General features: G+C 34.5%; 1 protein-coding gene across 1 annotated transcript in view; it reads right to left on the bottom strand.

The window, feature by feature from the left end:
* ARHGAP42 (Rho GTPase activating protein 42) overlaps window positions 1-23,705 on the bottom strand; it is a 408,927-nt gene that overhangs the window by 57,580 nt on the left and 327,642 nt on the right. The window contains exons 10-12 of the mRNA XM_044668392.1: window positions 20,662-20,771; window positions 15,025-15,103; window positions 13,704-13,743 (exon numbers count right to left, since the gene is read on the bottom strand). Coding sequence (XP_044524327.1) covers window positions 13,704-13,743; window positions 15,025-15,103; window positions 20,662-20,771 — 229 coding nt within the window. The remainder of the gene's footprint in view (window positions 1-13,703; window positions 13,744-15,024; window positions 15,104-20,661; window positions 20,772-23,705) is intronic.

The following is a 23,705-nucleotide window of genomic DNA, read 5'->3' as shown; positions in this document are numbered from 1 at the left end:
TAAAAATTTTATAAAAATAATCTATATGCACATAGCCCAAGGAAATCTTTGGTGAGATATTATTATCATGGAACAGGCAGGTTTTTGCAAGCAATATTTCCATAACAGACTACATTTTTAATATCATACAGTTTATGGACAGATATAGAGAATAAAAGAATCCATACTTCTTATTGTCAGTTGACTATAAAAACAAGTTGTGATTTGTTAGAGCAAACCACCACTTTAAAGACTTTCAATAAATCAACAAGCAATTTATTAAGCATTTATTATTCAACAGATGAGGCAGCTGGGTAATGCAGGAATAGTGTATTGGACCTAAAGACAGGAAGACTCATGTTCCTGAGTTAAATTCTGGCCTCAGACACTCACTAGCTGTGTGACTCTGGGTAAGTCATTTAACTTTGTTTGTCTCTGTTTCCTTATCTGTAAAATGAACTGGAAAAGGAAATGCCAAATCATTCCAGAATTTCTGCAAGAAAACCCCAAATAGGGTTTGTTATCAGGGGATTTTTAGGATGCATAAGGGAATCTTGCAGGGATGTAATAAGGGACTGAAGCTAGGGGTAACAGCTGGTAGGAATAGGGAATAAGGCAAGGCAAGGGACCCAAGGCTAGAGATAATCAAGGGACCAGGCTATAGGTAGTAGCTGGTTGGAATAGAGGATAGGCACTGTGGATAGGGGTTTGTGAATCCCTAAGGCAAGGGATTCAAGGCTGGAGGTAATCAAGGGAATGGGTTAGGTAGTAGGGAAATTAAGGCAATATTGTGGATGAGGAAGGCACAATGATGAAGGTCGGTAGTTGAGGTGGTAGGAAAATAAGGGAATATCTGAGTTTAGGAATATAACACTGAGGTACCAAGGGTTGCAAGGGAGAGGATGAGTTAATCTAAGGCAGACAATAGCAGCAGGGAAACACAGACTGGATACTCAGGTTAGAGACAAAACACTGAAGGGAAATAGACTGAGCCCTTCAAGCAAAGGACACTTTACAGAGCCAGGTTAGAGCCAGCCAAGACTGGCTTGAAATTGAATTGAGGCTTAAGTCAGTTTCACAGGAAGGGACTAGAAGAAGTATTGAAGTTACACTTCCTTCAAAATGGATACCCTCAGCTTCCCTCAAACTCCAGAGAGTATGTTATTCTTCTCTACCTTCCTCCCTCTCTTATTAATCAACTAATGAAGTAGCCAAAAGGTCTTGATTAAATACAAATGGGGTTTATTGTCTTCTAGGATAGATTGGCAGGGTAGAGGATACAAGGTAGCCCTAACAGCCCCTTAGAGAAGCTTCAGGTGGGGGAAGGGAAGCAGGAACGTGAGACTGAGAAAAGAACTGCCTTGTAATCAATGGGGTTAGGAAAGTTGGATACAATGATTCAATAAGTAAGTTGTTACAAGGGTAAGCCCTATTTGACTATTTAAAATATCAAGTTTAAACTAACACTCCTAACTACCCTCCTTTCAAAACCTCACAGGAATTCAGGCAGGGAAAATGAAGGTGGGAATAAGGTATGGTAGGGAGATTCAAAGGAATTAGTTAAATTAACAAATCTCAAAAGAAAAGCTGCAAAATATAGGCCAGGTTTCAATCTAAAGAAGGAGCTCAGATGGACCCTGGTTTTCTCCATGAGTTCCCAGGACCAACTGTCAACTCTTTCCCAAGATTCTAAACTCCTTAACTGACAGAAGAATTCTGCAAATCAGTTATGCCCCCTCTCTTCACCACAGGTTACAAGTTGGATATGGCTGAAAACCTGGAAAATTCATTAGGTACTGTGTTAGGTCTCAGGCCTCAAGGGACCTACATTACATTGAAAAAGATGTTAGCAAGGTATCATGCAGTCATCAAAAATTTTTCAAGATTCCTTCAAATTATATAATAACATAGATAACTTTGTTAACAATAATTAATATCAGATGAGGTACATAACAACAAGGAAACATATGTTTCCTTAAGAAGTTTAAATACATCATAGAAGAGATCTGCTGCAGAGTCCAAGTTGGAAGATTCCCTATAAACAATAAGTTCCTCTTGATGTTTCTTTTGGCAGATGATATATTGGTTGCATCAAGTTCTAGAAATCTTCAAAGACCCTTGGGCAAGATTCATACCTACTTGGGAGAACTTGTACTAATTATCCATGCAGAACCCCCCCAAAAAACACATGAATGAAGAATGTCTAATGATATGAAGTTAGATTGTCAAGCCATAGAGCTCATCCATTATATAAATATACATATATATGTATATTATATATATGTACATTATGTATATATATAATACATCCATTATATATATATATACATATATATAATACATCCATTATATATATATATCTTGGACAGATAATGCAAAGGAAGAATTACATTTAGAATTCAACAGAATTAGTAGAAAGAGTTGTATTTTCTATAGAGACTTGCAAAGCTCCTTAAATGACTCTAAACCTCTATCAAATGTATGCTAATGCCTCCTTGAAAGGCATATATTTTTAATATCAGTATCATGAAATGGTTATAAATCGTACAACACCTAGAATCTCCAATAACTTGGAACAGAACATTTGTCTTAAGGACTAAACTGGTTTGTCAAAAGAGTAGGCCTTTTCAGGAAGAGGGGAGAGTCATTAGGAAATGATAGAAATGGAAAAAAATGCACGAGGAGGATGTAACAAATAGCAAATAATGAACAAGAAAGAAGTTGAATGAAATACATCCATGAAGAAATGCTACAATCAGAAAAAAGATGAGCTGGTCACATGGCAAGCACATAGGTTAATAGTTGGAATGTGTGCTACTGGTATACTTGTTCTCTTAAAAGAAAGAAGGGAAGACCCCAAATATATTAGGTGGATCATCTATGGTAATAGTTGCACCACACTTTGGATCACATCCATTTATAGATGCAAATGGACAATAGTCTGTCACAATGGGAAGGCTTGTACGGGTTTCAATGATAATATATGGTACTCACATCAATTATATCACATATCTATTTAAGTTTTTGTAGTTGTAGTATATGATTATGAGGGAATTCTACCTCTAAGAAATGAGCAGCATGATTTCAGAAAAACTGGGAAGACTTATATGAACTCATGCAAAGTGAAGCAAGCAGAACCAGGAGAATATATTGTACACAGTAATACCAATATTGTAATGATGATCAACTATGAAAGACTTAGGTAAGCTGATTAAGACAATGATCCAAGGCAATCCCAAAGGATCTGTGGTGAAAAATGCTACCCCCTCCAGAGAAAACAGATGAACATTGAATGCAAATTGAAGCATACCTTTAAAATTTTTTTTTCTTAAGTTTTCTTCAGCAACATGGCTAATTTGGAAATTTAGATTTCACATGTATAATTCACATCTAATTGTTTGCCTTCTAAAGAAGGGAAAGAACTTGGAACACAAAATTCTAAAGTAACATTAAAAATTTGCATATAATTAGGAAATATTTAATGAAAAAATATTGAAAAAAGGGTTTGAGGGTCGGGAGGGAGGACAGAAAGAAGTGGCAATCTTAATTGCCATATATATGTATATATAAATATTTTAAAGTATGGAGTTTCATGTAATAGTTTGTCTTCATTTCTTCTACTTACTTTCTTTTCTACTTTAAGGATACATTTAATTATCTTTTCTTTTAGATTCAAAATTTAAAATTTTATTTTTAAATCCTTCTATAATGTCTTCTTACAAACTAAAAAAAAGCCTTCTAAAACCTCTCTGGTTATGCTTCAAGTATATACTTAAGGTGAAAATCACCCTTTAAATGACAAATATTATCTTGAAATGCCAATATTATTACAGAAGAATTTTTCAAATCTTAATCACCATTATAAAGTCATAAAGAAAGTCATATAGATGACAGATTTAGATCTAGAAAGGAGAACAGATGCTATCTAATCCAAACTTTTCATAGATGAAGAACTAAGGCCCAAGAAGACAAAGTGAGTTATACAATATCAAAAAAGGTACAAATAGAAGACTCAGGATTTGAATGCAGTTTTCTCTGACTCTAAAGTCAGTTCTCTTTCTACTGTGCTATGCTGTCTCACTAAAAGTCTCCTTTCCTTTTCTATGAATCCTTCCTAGACTAATTCAGGGTTTGATTCTTTTTTCCCTTTGTACTCCTATTACATTATTTATTTATTTTGAAATATTATAACCTACATATTTTTTTAAAAGTTAACTATGTCATATAAATACCCAGTGGTATACTAGCTATTTACTCGATTTTCATTGTGAAAATATACATTTCAGAAATTGGTAGATGCAAATTTTGTTGTTTGCCTAATCTTAAGAAAGACATGCAGATTCAACTTATGTATGTCTGGCCCAATAGAGAACTGGTTGTTAAATATTTGCCAGCACACCCCTATGTGAGACACTGATGAGAGTCTGGGAAATTTTTGAGCAGAAACTATTATGCTTCTTTTGTATTTGCCACATTAGTATTAACATCGTGTTGTGAACTTAGGCAATTGATAAATATTGAATTGAATGAATATGATTGATGGTTTGAGACTCAGAAGGGGCTAATAGTTCTTTTTTGTTTTCCTGCAAGAAAAGGGGATGAGAAAAGATGACCTAAGATGTCACATCTAGTCAGTAGCTGTTCTAGACTGAATTAGTACTCCAAGTTCCAAACCATCCCCTCATGAGGTCATGTTGTTTCAGCTTTTCAAAAGGAAAAAAATAGGTTTAATAAAAGAAGGGGAAAGAAAGAAAAATATATCACACTTTTCTTTTTTGGTGTGTGTTTGGGGAGATGAAAGAGCCAAACCACATGACAGAAAAGTAGAAATAATCTTTCTCAGAAACAGCTATATCTCAGAAGAAAAAGTCAAGAATTAGAAGTTTCTAAATGGGTTGTGGAACAACACATTGACTGTGTTATTTAGCAGAGATATTTTTCTCCTATTATACCACAAACAAAGCATATGGTATACAAAGTGAAGAATAATAGAATCTTAAAAATACCCAATCTATTCTTCAACATCTCATAATCCTTATTCTTAGTTTTCTGATATTAACACCTATAACAATGCAGATAACTTTTAGTTCCCTTGGGAAATAAAAGGATACATATAATGAGTGTGTTCAAATAATGCAAGCAATTTAACAAAGTTTCAAGTTTCATTTTGAGTACTATACTGTTACTGAAGAGCACACAAACTTAGAGTCAGGAAAACTATAGTTCAGATAGGTCAAAGTAGGCAGCTACTACCTGTGTGACCTTGGACAAGTCATCTAACCTCTGCATGCCTTGGTTTCCTATAAAATGGTGATAGCAATAGCAGTTGTCTCCCACAGTTGTTATGAGGATTAAAGGAGATAATATTTTTAAAGTACTTAGCACAGTGACTGCCATGTAGTAGGCACTGTATAAATGTTAGCTATTGTTCTTACTATAATTATTTTTACAACAGAAGAACACATTACTCAATAACTTATAGAAAAATGGTAAGGAAATTTAGACTAGCAACAAAATTTAGCAATAAAAACTTAAGGCAACTAGCAAATCACCTATAAATTTTAAATGGCATACCACAACTGATAGTAGAATGAACCATTAGAAAGACAAGTTTTTATAATATCCACATATGTTTCATATGTGCAATTGTTCCTCTAACAAACCAGCTAGGGATGGTATTATATTTGTCTGAAAACTTTGTGGTTAAAGGATTTTCATCATGATTGCTGAATTGAGTGAAATTAGTAGAGCTAGGAGAACAATGTCTATAATGACAACAACAAAGTAAAACAAAATTTTGAAAGATTTAAGAGCTCTCTTCAATGCAATGATCAGCCACAACTACAAAGGACTGATGATGAAACGTGCCACCCACTTAAATGAGGTCATGGATTTGTGTTGCAGAGATAGATGTTTCTGAATATTGATATGAACCCCTGGAGAAGACCAATGTATGGATATGACTTGTTTGATTATGTTAATTTGTGTAAGGTAGTGTCCCCTTTTGTATCTGAGCAATTTAATTATTGAAATAGAAAGAAATGTACATTTGAGTGAATTAAGAGGATAGAATCAACTTGAAAAGGATGTAAAGTACTATCCTCTTCCTATGTGAAGAATTTGATTGATTAAAGAGGCAAGAAATGAACTTGTGTTCAGGTAAAAACAGATAAAAACATGGCTTTTGTCATAAGATGTGAGGACACATGAATAATTAAAAGGGCTAAAAAGAAAACTATCTCTAGGATAAATGGATTGAGAAGATATTAGAAGACAGGAAAATGACTGAGGTTGCAGGACATTGTGATCAAATCCAATGGAGAAGCATTTATTAAGCACCTTCATTAGGAATGGTCACTCAGCTCATTTGCATATGACTGCTTTTAGTTTCAGAGGTAAAAAATCATAAAGTGATGAACAACTGTTTAGAGACTAGGGGAAGATTAAATAAGGACACTTGGTTTCCTATCTCACAAAAAGGTGGATTTCATGAATTTGGCCTCCTGAAGGAAAGATGAATTATTGGCAATCAGGAAGCTCTGATTTGAGCCAGTAGGTTATAGGCAGGGAACCCAGCAGAAGAGTTAAGATGACAATAGGAACAGTTAAGAAGTTAACATTAGCTGAGTGTGAAGATACTAGAAGAAGCAGTCATTTGACAGAAAAAAAAAAAAACAAAACTTTAGCTGCAGTTCTTGAAACCTGCTAATTGGAAAAGTCATGGCTGAGGAAAATGTTGGGAGTCTGCTGATCGGAAAACAACTAATCTCTCTATAAGTTTGTACAACTGCTTTCTCCTGTGCCCTCTGATCACAGAGAGCAAAATAGATGGACGAAAGATAAATCTTTCTCAATGCTTTGCCTTGTGAGTAAGTTTGAAGCAAATTGGATGAAGTGGAATCACATTAAAAGAAAAGGGAGCTGAGTATGTTTGCATTGTCCAGAGAGACAACCTTAGTCATCTGCTGTAACAATTTGTTTAGAGATGATTAAATAGAATCCTATGGAACACCCTTGGCTGCTTCTCTGCTTTGCTTAGAGTCAAGCTGAAGTGTTTGCAGTTCTATACCTTAAGTGAACTACTTGCTAGTACATTAATGCATTTTCTCACTGCTTTTATAAAGATGATTTTGAGATAAAAGTGTGTGATTCTGTTTCATCAATTTAAAAGGAAAAGAAGAGCACATTTGACCTTCAGAGCTTATAGATGTAACCAGAAAAACAGTTAGTAGAAAGGTAGCTTCTTATAGTGCTGGTTATTCCTGAAGGGACCAAGGACATCAGGACCTGCAGTCCAAAGTTGTGAGTTATTCTGAATATGTGGATTTTCCTCACTCTTTGACTCTGTGCTAGAATTCTGTAAGGGTATACATACTCTTCCTCAAGGGCACGAATTGTTGCATGAATTGTTGGAACCATAAGACCCAAACTTGTGGAATAATTGCTATGTATTGATTATTCTTTGCTTTTCATATATCTGACAAAAACAATGCAATAATTACTCTTATTTTTACCTTACAGATAACAAAATGGTTTATGTTTGATAGCTGAATCTTAATGTGACTGATTTTGTGTAAATAGGACACACATGAGTAGGAGGATCAAAAGCTACAGAGTACTAGTTTATTCCCCCAGCAATGGGGATGCTGAGTCACAGCCATGTAGTTGGAGTCTTTTAGGGATTCTAGACCTGCCACTTTGAAGGCAAGGTGGAGTGAGTCATCTCAGAGAAGGAGAATGGTGGCTACATCCCACATACAGTCTACACTTGTCCTAATGAAGGACTGTTGGGAGGATGGGGGGAAATGATGGTAATATTAAAAAAAGAAGAAAAATAGTTTTTGAAGCATTTATAAAATTTCACAGAAAGGAAGAGTTCCTGATACTGACAGACTGGACAGCTTTAAAACAAAGATTTCAAATTTATTGCTTTAAATAAGGGATTCGCAGTTTCATGCACAACACTCTTTTTTGTGCTTCATTGCATACAGAAAAGCCTATGTTAATTGGAACTTGCCAAGTAATCAAAAATAATAGTTACTTTTTTAAAAAGTGCTCTCTTAACTGAAGAGGACAACTTTATGATTTAAAAGGTCTTTGCAATCTCTTCAGTTTAAAATTCCTTGGATCAAAGTTTTGATTTGTGCCTTTAAATTAGGACACACAAAACTAAGTCATGTGGATCCTGTAAACCCAATGAAAAGGCCCACAAACAAGTGAGATTTAATGAGGCAGAGAAAACAGACAGTTTTTGCTGTCTCCCTTATACAACAATGCATCTCTATGGCTAAAAACTTCCTCTCCCTGGAATGACTACATTTAAATTCATAGGTTTTTAAAGTAGTAAAAATACTTAAGAGATTATCTAGTCAATCACCCTTATTTGAGAGGGGAAGAAAATGAAGCCTAGAAAGGGGAAGTGATTTGTCTAAGGTCATGAATATATTAGGTAGCAGAACTGGAACTTCAAATCCAATGCTTTGCTAGGGCAGAATAATAAACAATTAAGAAACCAGTCTCACACCCACATCAAGTTGTGGTTGCTTTGTTAAAAGGAGGCTGGCTCTTATGTAGCTATTGTCTTATTACTGGGTTCACAAAGCAAGGACAGGAAGGAACACCACAAGCAGTCCTTATTTTTGGCTGCCTTGCATTTCCCTGTTCTCCTAATAAAGACCTATGCTCCATTTCCTTCTTCCTTTATTTGTTCTTTTGATGGTTTCTGCTGATGTCCATTTAGATAGTGTAGTCAGGATATAGTATATAACAGCCAGGATTTCACCTTCCAGGTAGAACAACCTTCTTTACAACCAATCCCTCAGGATAGTTTGCATGATGAAAATAAAGATGTCTTTTCCTGGAATAGGTTGAGGAAAGTCATATGTAGAAAAAAAGTTGGAAAATTTTTAGAAAAGAGAAAAGACTTTATCTACCTACTCTACTAGGCCAACATGAAAGGGCACTAAGGAGTTAACTAAAACAAATTTAATATAAACTTTAAAAAAGGGAGGGGAAATGGCCTTTTTTGAAAGGTTATTAATTTGAGCAAACCATTCAATTTTGATAAAGACTAACTTGCTTTCCTCTTTGTTACTCTAATTGTGCCTCGCGGACACACCATGGGCAGAGAAGGTAAGAATTTGGTATGGGACATCAAGGGTTTTTTGGTTATAGGCCAACCTCCTTAGCAGATTCTCAAAATACCTCTTTTTAATAGGCAGGATTAACGTTTACTTCCCACAATTAGTTATAAGTACTATTTCAACTAGATATTTCTTCTCTCCTCCCCCTACCCAGTTTAGATTTCAAGAATGGGAATGTAAGAACAGAATAGTATAATTGTTGTGTTCCTAGGAACCCATGTTCTCTATCCTAGTTGTCCTTTGTCATCATCATTGAAGGTAGAAAACAAAAGAGTGAGGCATAGAAGTAGTTATTATTATATTCCCCTAGTTTGGTATCTAATGGTAGGGCTCTTCCTCCTAAGTGGGAGTCTGAGACAAAAAAAAATTCACAAAAGCATTAGTGAAAAGCAAAACTTATTTTCTTTCTGTTCTTCTGTCTTCTTTTTGAAAATTTCAAGGCTTGGTTGGCCTTTTATAGAAGTGCAAACAAGTGAAAAAAGAAACTGAACAGAACAAAAGGTATTAAACTTACTGAAACTTTAAGAGAAGAAAAAAACTGTAAATTGCTTTACAGTTACATACAACGGACAAAGCATGTCCTTGTTCATTTAGCCTCCCAATAATTAAGAAATCCCGATCATCTCTTGATGAGAGATATATATTTTCCTTGTTCTTCTTTTACATATTAAGTTTGGTGAAACAAAGCAATGCTTACTTGCCTTTGCAATTCATCATTTTCATTACTGTCTTGCCATTTAAGGTTAAAAGATCATACTCAAATAATCCACATTATCCAACATCGAAAAGAAGTGTGAATATCCAACTAGCTCTTGACTTTTCTTTTTTCTTTTTCATTCTCATGGGTTTAATTATCATCCCCAAGAATGATTCTCAAATCCAAAAATTTTACCCTTCATACACTCTCTTCTAGTGAAACTAACCTAACTATTCCCTTTATATAACATTCCACTTCCCATCTCCTCAAGCCTTTGCACAGGTTGACCTTCAACCCTATTGCCACTCTTGAACTTCAATATACCCCTTTCATGTACATTTCCTAAAAGGGTTCTCAAACAAATGTCCAATGCAGAACTGGATATTATTTTCTCCCACTCTTTCATGCCTTGAAATTTCCTTGTTCCTGTTGGGAGCTTTACTCTTTCAAGTCATTTAACCTTGAAATATTCCTTAAATTTCTTTCTGCACTTGTCCACATTTCATCAGTTGAAAAGTCTTCTGAATTATTCCACTACAGTTATTCCAACACCAATACCTCTGGCATTTGTTCTGTTCTCTCCATTCAATAGTCCTTTATTCCAGCTTTTGACACTTGTGACTGGGCTAATGCAACAAACTCCTAGGTAACCTCCTTGTTTCCAGTCTCTAACTTTATTAATTTTATCTTCCACAAAGCTACCAAAATGATGTTAAGACACTGAACAGAATTTGTCACCTCCTACATTCACTAAAAATTGTCAAAGGCCCTTCTATTGCTTCTAGAGTAAAATACAAATCTTTCCAATTTGTCACCCACCTACATTTCCAGTATTATTTCATATTTTTCTACTTCAAATGCTATCTTCTAGTGGAACTAGCCTCTTCTCTTTCTATATCATTTCACCTCCCATGTGTTCAAACCTTTGCCAGGTAGACCTCCATGTTGAAAGAAATCTCTCCTCATCTCTGCACTGAAGAATCCTAGCTTTCCTTTAAGGCACAGTAAGTTTTTCTTGAATATGCCTCTCTCCTCTCCTCTCTTTCTCTCTCTCTCTCCCCCCTCTCTGTCTGTCTATCTGTCTCTATTTCCCCCTCCTTCCCCTGCCCTTCTCAATTACATTTATACTCTTTAGTTAATGAATCCTGGAGGTGAACATTTCCTATTACATCTACTTATGCATTCTAATTGTGTTCCTCCAGTAGAATACGAACTCCCTAAGGGAAGGAATTGTTTTCTTGTTTGTCTTTGGATCCCAAGAAACAGCCTAGCACAATAACTTAAATATGATAGATGTTTGTTTTTTCTTATTTTATTAAAATATCAAACTCTCCCATCTACTTCCCAATGTAAAAGGAAAAAGAAAACAAAATAAATGTAATATGTAGGCATAGCTAAGAAAAATAAATTCCCATACATTCTACATCTGAAAATGTATTTTTCATTCTGCCTCTTGAGTTCATTACTTTTCCATTAAGAAATAGGTAGCATAGATGATCAACAGTCCTTGGTATTTATGGTTGGTCAGTGTACTGATTGGCGATCTTAAGTCTTTCAAAGTTTTTTGTTTTTAAAATGTTGTTACTAGATAAATTGTTCTCCTACTCCAATTTTTTTCATTCTATGTAAGTTCATATAAGTCTTCCCATTATATTCACATACCACAGTTTGTTCAAGTAGCAGCTAGAAGGCAAAGTGGATATAGTGCTGGTCCTACAGACAGAAAGAGCTGAGTTTAAATCAGGCCTCAAACACATACTAGCTCTGTGACCTTGGAAAGTCACTTAACCTCTCTCTGTATGCCTCAGTTTCCTCCTCTGCAAAATGAGGAAGAGAATAGCCCCTATTTCCTAGGGTTACTGTGAAGATCAAATGAGACAATGATTATAAAGCACATAGCACAGAGCCTGGCACATAGTAACTGCTATAATTATGTTACATAGTTAATAATTATTATAACAACCTTTACAGTGCTCATTATAACCCCCTTCTTAGTTTACAATTCTTTGGCACTTAAAAAAGTTGCTATATATTTTTATGCACAAGGATTTTTCATAGTAGATGATAAACAAGCATTGAACTGTATTCAAACAAAATGAAAGAAATTATTTTTGAAGTCTTAATCACATTCCTAATGCTCCATAAGATGTTTTCATCTTGGTATGATATGCCCGAGTTACTATACTAAGCTTAATACCCCAGCACAGAGTTTTCAGAGCTTATAAGTTCAAGTAACTGCCTTTCTGGAAAACTTAAATAGCCAACGCCTAGAAAAATGTGTGAATCTACGTTTCATAACCAAATGCAAGTATATAGTTTTACTTTTGTTTTTGTGATTACAAGGATGGCACTTATACATTTTATCTTCTCAACCATACCATATTAATTGTGCTTATGATATGAATACTCTGAAACACAATATATTAAGGCTGACTTTTCATTATTTCTCTAAAGGAAAACATGTTTGTTTAAAGTCACACCTCATTTTATTTTTTTATGTTTCTCTTTATTTTCCTTTATATGCTTTCTGTGCTTTGATAAATTGCTATAAGATCTCAGTTCCTATTAAGGCTTTCTTTTTTTTTAGTGATATTTTTGTAAAATAGTATATGGTTTTGTAATTGTAAGACACTATATAAACTATCAATATTACCATCAGCATTATTTATAGAAAGCTTATTTGATACTTTATATCAAAAGGATTATAAAATGTTCCAGTTATTAGGAGATCACAAAAGATTTTAGTAGAATGGAAATATACTAATACTTTATAAAACTCATCTATAAAAATTGCATTTGGAATGTGGCATTGTATCTATGCTTCTCTCCTGGAATTGGAATGCATGATGTTATTAGCAAACATTAACCTCATCTCTCAGTGGACCATTTTGCTGCCATTCAGGTTTCTAGCCAAGATCCATATGGGTTAGGAAGACTTTATTTAAGACAACAAACAAACAAATAAAATCCCTTACCTTCTGTTTTAGAATTGACACTAAGTATTTATTCCATAGCAGAAGAACAGTAAGGGCTAGGTAACTGGGATTAAGTGACTTGCCCAGGCTCACACAGGAAATGTATGAGGTCACATTTGAATCCAGGACCTCCTTGTCTTTAGGTCTGCAGGCCTAGCTCTCTATCTACTTACCTCCTGAGCAACCTAATTGCCCTAAGTAAGCCTTTAGTGAACTGAGCCATCACTGTATTTAGGAATTGACTGTTCTCAGGATAAAATAATATCGGGTAGGTCTAAATCTAGTATATCTTACTTTTATTAATTTTTAAAATGAGTTATTTATAGTGATTATTTTAAACTGGGGCTATCATACTTGTTGGGGTCTGCCTTTCTTTGATCTTGAAAGGACTACATTGTTCAGATTTACTGAAAGGATTTTCCTTTGCCAAATCATTTTTAGCATGATCAAAACTATAGGGAAATTAATGTTACAGATGGTGAAGGATGGTTTTTGTAGCATACCACAAAATCAAATTTATTATGTAAAAATGACATTAAAATTATATGCAGGTATAAATTGTATATATTACTAAATTTTAGTTATTTAGAATGGACAAAACTTATACCCACCCTTGTAGAAATAAGCAAAATCTTGAATTAAAGAGCTAATCTTACTTTCTTCTATCAGTTCAATATAGATATACTTCCCCAAAACATTGTGTGACTGACTAAGTTATTCCAGTCAAATCACAGAATTTCCAGCCATAGAAAAATCTTTTATGCAAAGTGAGGCCCACCATTTCTCACAGGTACCAGAAATTCGTGGTACCCCTACTTCTCAAGAGTAAATACTTAAATTTCATTGATTGAAATCTATTACTATAATATAAATGTATAACACAAAATTATGTTATTAAAAGACACTTACTTTCCTCTTTTTTGCTAATAATGGCAGGCAGAGTATAAATCTGAAAAATAAAGTGTTTAAATCAATCAATTTTTCTTTAAAAATATCTAAAAAGTCAATCAATGGTTTAGGTACAGTTGATTAACAAATACAACATCAATTCAGTATCACACAGTGCTATTCATTTCACTAAAACTCATTAACTAGTATCTCTACATTCCTACCTTTGGATAATCATTCTATTAGTATTGGAGTTAGCAGAGACCTTTCAAGTCACTAAATCCAACACCTTGTTTAACAGATTAAGAAAATAGGGTTGAGGGGTTAATTTTCCATTCCACCATACTGCCAGCTTTCTCTGAACCTCTGGATACCACATCTTCCCACTTATGCTTCACTTGACTGTCACTCTTCAACTCCAAAACTTAGTTCAAAATTCACAAAGTTCAGGAATTCCTATGAAATGAGCCCTATTCTTACTTGCATTCCTCTGTTTAGCCTCTTCTTAAGAATCAATAGATTCAACATATACAAAAATAATTTTTTGGTGGTTGTTTTTACACACTTCTTTAACCTTGCTCCCCACCATGCAGTCAGTAATCCAGTGACACTGGCCTCCTTGCTGCTCCTCAAACATGCCACTCTGTCTCCTAACTCCATGCATTTTTGCTGGCTATCTATCCCCACATGCCTGCAAAGTTCCTTCTTCACTTCCTGGTTTCCCTAAATTCCCTCAAGACCTAATTAATATTTTATCTTCTACAAGAACCCAACAGGAACTATTTTTGTTTCTGTTTGTATTTCTGAGGGTTAAGGTGTCTGGCCTACAGTAAGCTCTTAATAAATGTTGACTATGGAAGACCTTCCTAGTGGGCATTCAGTAAATAAACCTGATGGACTCCTTTCTCATTACTTCTTGCTAGCCATAGGTGTTTTTATACTATCATTTCATGTAGGCCATCCACAAATGATGAAACAATCACTTTAAAAATGAACAGTCTATATAGTTGCTTTGTCATCATATCAAAGAAAATGCTCCTTTTTCATTAATGTGATGAACCTAAACAATTACTCTAGCACCATGTAAACAGAAAACAGAAGACAGGTTTGGAGAAATGTATTTTAAAATTTTGCCTGACTGTCCCTGGGAAGCTGAGGCTACTATTCTGATTTTAAAGGCTACTCAGGGACCCAATAGAAAAATATTAAAGGGAATGATTCATTTTACTGTTGATTTCCTATTTTAATACACATAAACTGCTTAGAAACATATAGAATATTTAAAATATTTTATTCTTGCTGAATCTATAATATACAAATTATGAAATGCAAAATTTCTTACCGGTTCCTTTCCATCCATTGCTTCAAGCCACAGTTTCCTATTTGCTTCTGAGAAAGCTTGCAATGTGATGATTCCATGCCTATTAAAAGAATAATTATCTTTGCTTATTTTTCCATAAAAATTTATATAAAATACAGGAATATGAAATTCTTAAATGTCTGGGTAAAATCTAAAATACTCTTGCTTAGATACTTCTGTGAAAGATAATAATACAGAAGTTACCAGAGTTGCTGACTCAACAGTGTGTCATAGTGTAGTAAGAAAAATCAGTTTCAATTTAGACTTCCATATGCTAACTATAGCTATATAGTTATGTACGTTCATACATAGGCAAGTCATGTAACCTCTTTGGGTCTCATGTGCACCTATTGTTCATTTATAAAACCAAGGGCTTTTCCTGGGTGAACTCAAAGGTCCCTTCTTATAATCCCTTATCTATATAGTCTTATGAAATTAGGTTGAACAGAGTACTTTAGAATCTAAGAGCTAGGGGGCTATGAAGTGACTCAGTAGATTGAGAGCCAGGCCTAGAGATGTGAAGTCTTGGGTTTAAATATTAGCTCAGATAATTCTCAGGGGTGTATCCTTGGGTCACTCAACCACCAATGCCTAGAAATTACCACTCTTCTGCCTGGGAACCAATTCACAGTATTGTTTCTAAGATGGAAGGTAAGGGTTTAAAAAAAATTCTAATGGCTATCTGTCCATTATTAAAAACAAGTCATTCAGTATTTAAAATAGATTGTTGTCTAGAAGGACTAGCTCAGTAGTTATCAAAACGTTTTATAAGATGTCACTAATTTCCTCGTTAAAAAACATAGATTGTCTCTTCTTTTGTAAAATGTGGGGGGAGGCAGGGAAGATGGGAGAGGTACAATAAAATGCTTATTAGTGAAAGGAAAATACAAGTTTAAAAAAGAGAAAGAAAACAAAGTTGTGCTTCACTTGTGTGTTGTCTATACTTTTCAGAGCTCATCCTAAAACTGAGCTGATACTGAGTCTTGAAAAATGAACTTAACAACTCTCTAATCTAAAAGACTGGAAACTTCTGATGAAAAGAGAATCACAGAATTTAAGAAATCTTGGAGTTCACTTAATCTATTCCTTAATGTCCCCCAGTTTGAGAGTGGAAGGGCTAGTAGTAGAGCCAAGTTCTCCTAGTTTCTAGTACAGTATAAAATGTATCACATTTTTAAAATGTATCACAATGAGGTCTCTTGTGATATGAGGTTACAGGATAACAACAGAAAATATACCAAATACCAAAAGTGCAGATAATAAACATACTGATTATCTACTCAGGAGATTGTCCTGGGTCATTTGTTTCCCCCTATTTTGCTCTACTGCTGCTCACTCTTGGGAATTTTTCAGAAGGAATCAAGCAGTGAATCACAAACATTTCTGCATTATATATCCTGAATATATGAGAGAAAGATGTTCACTTGAAAGAGAAAGGTCAAATTATGTATATGAAAATAATTGATGTATTTAAATTATTGATACTATCTCTCTTACCCATGTAAGTGATAATCCAAATTTACATTTGATCACTACTCTCATGCATACATACAAAAATAGAAAATATATATACACAGAGAAAAAAGAGTGAGAGCAGGAATGTCTAGCTACAAATTAGTGACACTGTTTACGTGTATGGCTTCTGGAACCATTCTGAACCTCTCTACAAATGGTCACAAGACCTTTATAAAATGCTTTCCCCTTCATTATGCATATATATAGGCCTTTCCAGGGACTGTGTAGCTATTTACTAACAATATTGAAGAAATTTCCCAATACCTTCACCAAAATGAAACTAAGGCTAATTAGGAAATAATTCAACTCAAATCTGTTTCCAAGAATCTTGAAGAAAGCTATAGCTGGGGATATAGATCTTCTACTGCATTAAGATGTAAGGCTGACATGAAGAACTAAACCACTTTTAAGCACTTACTTCTTATAATCTTCCTATTGCCATTGCTATACTTCACCATTTTCAAAAACCAACAGGAAGAAAAGGATAACCACTTGTTTCCTAGTTCTTGGCACTCTTGACTATTGCCTTAGGCAGGCTAAAAATTCTTACATGAACACTTTTTATTCTTAAAACAACAGAGATTAAAAGAGATCAAAGAGAGTCATGTTTAAGCTTATCATCATCCTGAAGTCTTTTAATATTCACATTAAAAAAATCATCTAATTGCCTAGGCTATATTGAAAACATTATCTCTTTTTTTCCCTAAGAAAATCCAAGAATACTGGTCATTGATATGTGGTTATAAAAATTATGAACTCCATTTTAGCATTTTATCTCCTGGACAGCACAATTTAAGTTATGAAAAAATCCCACTTCTTCCTCATTAAACATAAGTAAATTTCAAATACCTGATTTCTGATTTTCAGAAAAGGTTGTATTTTATTAAAAATCAGAGATTTTGATTTCATAATATATTCTTTAAAGCTTTTAGCTTCTTTTTTGACACAAATTACAAACTCACGTTACTGCAAATGGGAATTTCAAGTTCTTTATCTGAGAGCTGTCAATTTTCCTAAGGGAAGGAAATTCTTTTTGTCTAAAAAATAGCTCTCACTTATAGATGGAAATTTCAAAACTATATGAGTCTTCCAAACCAGTCTTATCTGATCTCATTTTCTCAAATTTATGGAATAAAAATAGCTAACAAAGGAAAAAAGAAAGAACAAAACAACTTTGTCATTGAGCAAAAGGATGGTAAGATAAAAAGGAGTAAACTCAAATATATGACTAGGTCAGTCAATACTTTTTACATAATCCCGACTAAAAATTGTAACTTCAATATTTAATATTAGTAATTGTTATGTTGTCTGAACCCTAATGCAGCTTTAGCAGATATGAATCCATTAGAAGTTCACATATCTTCCTTGAAAAGAGGAGATTTTTCTTATAGAAGTTAATATTAGGAAGGCTACCTAAAATGAGCTTGAACATAGCAAGCCACAGGATGACTTTTATCACAATTATTATCATTAATAACACAGAATACAGTACATAGATTCAGCCTGGCCCAGGCAAGAAGTCAAGCAGTTCACATTAGGCAATTTACCTCTCAGGTCTTGGGTAACTTTTGAAGAATCTAAGTTGCAGAACAGTTCCTCTACAGTGGGAGGAGCTTTCTCAGAGATAATTCCCCTACAACCTTAAAATGACAAGTCCTGACCAGAAACAATAAACATTTGCTAAGCCTCTACTGGGTACAGAGAAGCATAGAGACATAGATAGCTGAGTTTAGGTGAGACTGTTCTAGAATGTAGGGAACTTAAAATCTAGGAGAGAATTATTATACGTCAATATGAAAGATAAAATAGCCAACAAAAAAATGTTCAGTGCATTAAAACAGTGGTATCAAACTCAAATATAAACAGGGACATTAAAGTAGACATAAGGATCCCTATGAGCCATCTATTTGACTTAAAAAACCACATATTCATATAATCTATGCTTTTATTGTTAAATATTTCCCAATTATATTTTAAGTTATTTTTATATGTAACATGTAATATAATAATATAATACATATTTGTTATAAATAGGCAACAAATTACAATCAATATGCTTTTCCAAGAAAAATAAATTCTCACAATAGTTATGTCCAGAAATCTACATTTCATTCTCCCCTAACTTCCTAAGAAGGCAGGTAATATGATAGAGGTTATACATGTATTATCACATAACATATATTTCCCTGTTCATCATGTTGCGAAATAACACATATTGCTTACACTAGAGGAAAAAAATGGAAAAATTCATAAAATTACATTTTATTCTGGATTGGCTACATCAGGAGTGTTATGGATCATATGATGTCTATGGGCTATGTATTTAATCCCTCATTATTAGAACTTCTTAGAGCATGGTGAATTCTGGGAAAGCATCCTCGAAAAGGTGGGATTTCAATAGAACTATGAAGGATATGCAACAGGTCAAAATGTAAAGGGAAAACATTCCAAGCAAATAGCCTAGTGCCCACTACATGCCAGATGCTGTGCTAAGTGTTTTTACAACATTATCTAATTTGATCTTCACAATAGCCAGGGTGGTGTGGGAGGTGGGAGGGGGGGAGTTGTAGATGTTATTATTATCATCCGCATTTTATAGTTGAGGACCCTGAAACAAAGGGTTCAGTGCCTTGCCCAGTGTCGCAAGGGTTTGAACTCTATATTTGAATGTAGTACTTGCTGGCTCCAAGCCCAGCACTCTGTCCACTATACCATCTAGCAATCCAGCAAAATAGCTGTATTTCAACTTGTGACATCCTTGTTTCATAACTCTTAGTCAGTGATGGTGAACCTATGGCACACAAAGCACTCTCTGTGAGCACATGGCCACTCTCCCCCTCCAACCCCAAAGTTAATTACTAGAAAGGCAGAGGGACTCAGGGGGAGCTGCTCCCCTCCCCTTCTCCATCATGCCTAATGACATTTTTTCCCATTCCTTGCTCCTCCGCCCAGCAGCCCAATGGGAGTACTTCCTCCCTACCCTGTGTGGGGTAATGGGGGAAGGGGCACAGTGCTTGGTCTGGGTGGTGCCATGGGGCCAGGGCCTGGCACTCCATCCCTAAAAGGTTTGCCATCACTGCTCTACGTTATTATGTTTCAAATGTGCCAATCCAGACATTTATTAGTATGTGGAGTTCAGTAAAATGTAATAACTACATTTTGAAAGTAAGAGAAACAATATATTCTTAGATGCTATCACTGTGATGGAAGGTTTCTTACCCTAAACTTCTCAACATTTTTAGAGGACTGAGTGGTCTTTCTCTAAAGCACAATCATTGACATTGTCTGTGGGAAGCCAATAAGAGAATAAATAAAAATCTGAGACTCCTCTTTTGATCCCTTTTGTGATCCTTGTGATTTCTTGTTGAAAAGTATTGTGGCCTTATTGTAAAGCTTTAAGTTCCTAGCAAACCAGCAGTTAAAAGGTTAACACTCTTCCCCTTTGGCCAGAAATGCAGCTTCTGGGTATAGCCAAGACCAAAACCTTAGCAGGGGCAATTCAACTTTGAGAAAAATATTCCCTGACTTGGCTTTCTGATAAGAACCCAGTCAAAACTCAGCCTTGGCCTTTTCTGAAGCCAATGAGACCTTTTGTGTTTTGATATGACATAATTTGTAACTTCTGCACATCTGCTAAGTTTCGGGGGCGGGGTTCTTTTGTGTGAAGTGAGTCTTGAAGTATATATAATAAACTCCATGCTGCACGAGACATAGCAGCAGCAGCAACATCATAAGCTGACAGAAAGACGTGTCCCTGTCCACTTATTTCTTATCAACTAAACCATCATTATCGTCATTATCAAATTATCTGGAGGTGATAAAAAGATCTCGAGAATTGTCACTATGTTTCTAGTCTATAAACTTAATGGTCTGTGGATTTATATAATGTGGCACTAAACTGCTTTATTTTAACAAGGCTTTTGGGTCTTTCTACTATTACTATAGTATGATTACTACTACTACCAATAATAACAGCAAACATTTATGTATTGCTTTAAGGTTTATAAAGTACTTTGGATATGTTACCTCAGCATTCAAATTGTTCATGTATTTATTTCTCATCACACACACACAAAAAAAAAAACTATAAAGGAAAGTTCAAACCTTTCAACCACTTCAATGTCAAAGCAGAATCGTTTGTCAATAGAATCTGTCTTTCTTCGGATGCAAGATTTTAATTTAAACATCTCTGGTGAGCTAGTGACAAGACCATTCTGTAACAACAACAACAAAAACATGTTTTATTAAAAAACAACTTAATCCCACAGTCATTTATTTTTTTTTGTTTTGTTTTTTTGTTTTTAAACCCTTGTACTTCGGTGTATTGTCTCATAGGTGGAAGATTGGTAAGGGTGGGCAATGGGGGTCAAGTGACTTGCCCAGGGTGACACAGCTGGGAAGTGGCTGAGGCTGGGTTTAAACCTAGGACCTCCTGTCTCTAGGCCTGACTCTCACTCCACTGAGCTACCCAGCTGCCCCCCCCCACAGTCATTTATTAAGCATTCAACTAGGTGCTATTCCCTGTTCTAAGAGACCTAGATACAAAAACAAAAGACAGTCCCATCCCTCAAGGAGTATGTGTTTTATTAGAAAAGTAGAAATCCAAATGAATACATCATATAAGTCTTTATTTAAAGTCACATGGATTATTCTATAACTTTTCAATGGAATCTTGAAAGCTAAGGAGTTTATGCATATAGCAATAGTTCTTTCATTTTTTTCTAACAGTGAGGTTACTTAAAATATCAAACCATTAATTATACAGATAAAACAGATATAGTAGTATTTTTTATAAATTTACTTTTATTTGTATACCTATAAAAAATAAATATTGATACTAAATTGCCCCCAATAATATATAGTAATTAGGTATAGAGTATGTAATTTGTAAATGAAAAATAACCTTTCTCCCACCCTAATCATTATGGCATTCATTAGTCATTTCAACATTATATGATCAGATGAATTGTACAAGTATTGGAAAATACAGGTGGTTGACCTGTAGTCTAATAGTCTGGTAACAAATTAGATTCCATTATAGTCCAAAAGATGGATAAGCTAAAACTGTCATCTTAATGGTATTCTATAGTCATAGTCTTACTATATTGAATGATAGCTCAGAAAGGGTTTACATAATGTCATTTCACAAAGGTCTTGCTGTAACACTATTTGTTGATCGCTGCTATGTGACTATTATATAAGCGAGAGCACCTGACAAGTGGGCCTGTTTGATAATTATGACCATTTATGATAACTGGTTAAGTCTAAGATAGAACACATAACAAATTCTGCCTTATAGCAACTGCCATTATAGTAAGGTTTCTATGAATTTTCCTGGCACTAGTTTACCTTAAGACAACACTTGATTTATTGAACAATCTTAAATGAAAAGAGAATGAAAATTCCCTAGATTTCTTGACTAGCAGAACAACACTGATCCTTTGTACCACAGTGTTATTGCTTAATCTCAACTGAAAACTTCTCAAGGGTAAAAACTGGATGTTTAAATTGATCTATATACTACCTGGTAGAATTTAATGTGTTAAATAAATACCCTTCTCCCCTTTTCAGGAAAATGAAAGCTTTTTCCTCCTTTGGTTTCTTCTTTATTAACATATCCTTTCATTTACTTCACTAAAACTCTACTAATAACAAAACAGGATGTGTGGTAGTTTGTTTGTTTAAAGAAATGGAGCCAATTACATTATTGCCAATTTTCATGAATATGTACATTGCATATAAATTTCTTTATTAGCAAATACTTCAAAATTTCTATCTAGAGTCACAAAGAAATTCTACACTGAGACAAGTTATTTTTAACATGCCTAGAATAATAGAGGAGTGGGTTCTGCAACCCATCTTTCCTACTAAATTGTCCCATGGATCATTTGACCAAATTTATTCTGATGCTTACTCTGAAAATTTAAATTCATAAGCTTTTAAATTCATCCTTATGTACTTTTGCATGAAAGGAAAAAGTATATATTGAGCCATTACATGTCTTTCTACTTCAAGGTTAAATGTTCAAACAGAAAACAGGTTGGGAAAAGCCTGAAGTGCTAGGTTTAGAGCTAGGAGGGATCCTAGAATAGTCATTTAGCTCAAGCCTCCTCCTTTTATAGATGAAAAAACTGATAATCAAAGAAGTTAAGTGAATTTCCCAAAGGCACAAACTGATTTTAAAAAAGGTATATTTGACCTCAGTTTCTCCAACTGCTGATTTCACAGTCTTTCTACTCTACCACATTAATAGGTGATCACTAAGTTAAGCTTAAGCACCCACAGACATTTTGTAACTTTTACTTTTGGTACTGATCTCTGATTGCTTCAGTGCAGAGTATTACCACCAATAGGAAAATGGCATTACTGTCAATTGTAAAATAGCAATGCAATCTTTAAAATCAAAAACAAAAACCAACAAAAACCCTTTTCTTTCTTTTTTTTTTTTTTATTAACAACTCTAAATCAGAACAAACAAATACTAGGCAAACAAGGTAAAGTTACCTGCCCAGGGTCAAAGAAATAGGAATTATCTGAAGCAAGATTTTAACCCAGATCCTCCTAACTATAGGCCTGATGTTCTATCCACTGAACCACTTAGCAGCCCTAACAACTCAGTCTTTAAAGTTTACTTTGGGAGATGAGAGCTATGTATCCGAAAAGACTTGAATCTGGATGTTGAACCTAGATCCTATGACTATGAAGCAAGTACACTTTTCATTAGTTTCTTTTTCTTTTTTTGATTCAAAGATATATTATTTTCCCAATCATATGTAATAATTTTCAACTTACATTTTCCAAAATTATAAGATCCAAACCACCTTCCTTTTCCCCACTTGGAGATGGTAAAAAATTTTTATCTGGGTCATAAATGTACTACCATGCAAAACTCACTTCAATATTGGTCATTGTTGTAAGAGCATACTCATACAAAACCAAAACCCCAAAATAAAACTGTAAATACAGTTATGTGAAAGATAATATGCTTTGAACTGTATCTATCCAACACCTCAGTCTTTTCTCTGGGGGTTAATAATATTCTCCATCATACGTCTTTCAGAATTATCCTAGATCATTGCATTGCTGATATTAGACAAATTTTGACAACTGATCATCATATGATATTGCTGTTGCTGGGTACAATATTT

The sequence above is a fragment of the Gracilinanus agilis genome, chromosome 3 (genome assembly GCF_016433145.1).
Source record: "Gracilinanus agilis isolate LMUSP501 chromosome 3, AgileGrace, whole genome shotgun sequence".
Lineage (NCBI taxonomy): Eukaryota > Metazoa > Chordata > Mammalia > Didelphimorphia > Didelphidae > Gracilinanus > Gracilinanus agilis.
This window is presented reverse-complemented; position numbering and strand designations above follow the sequence as displayed.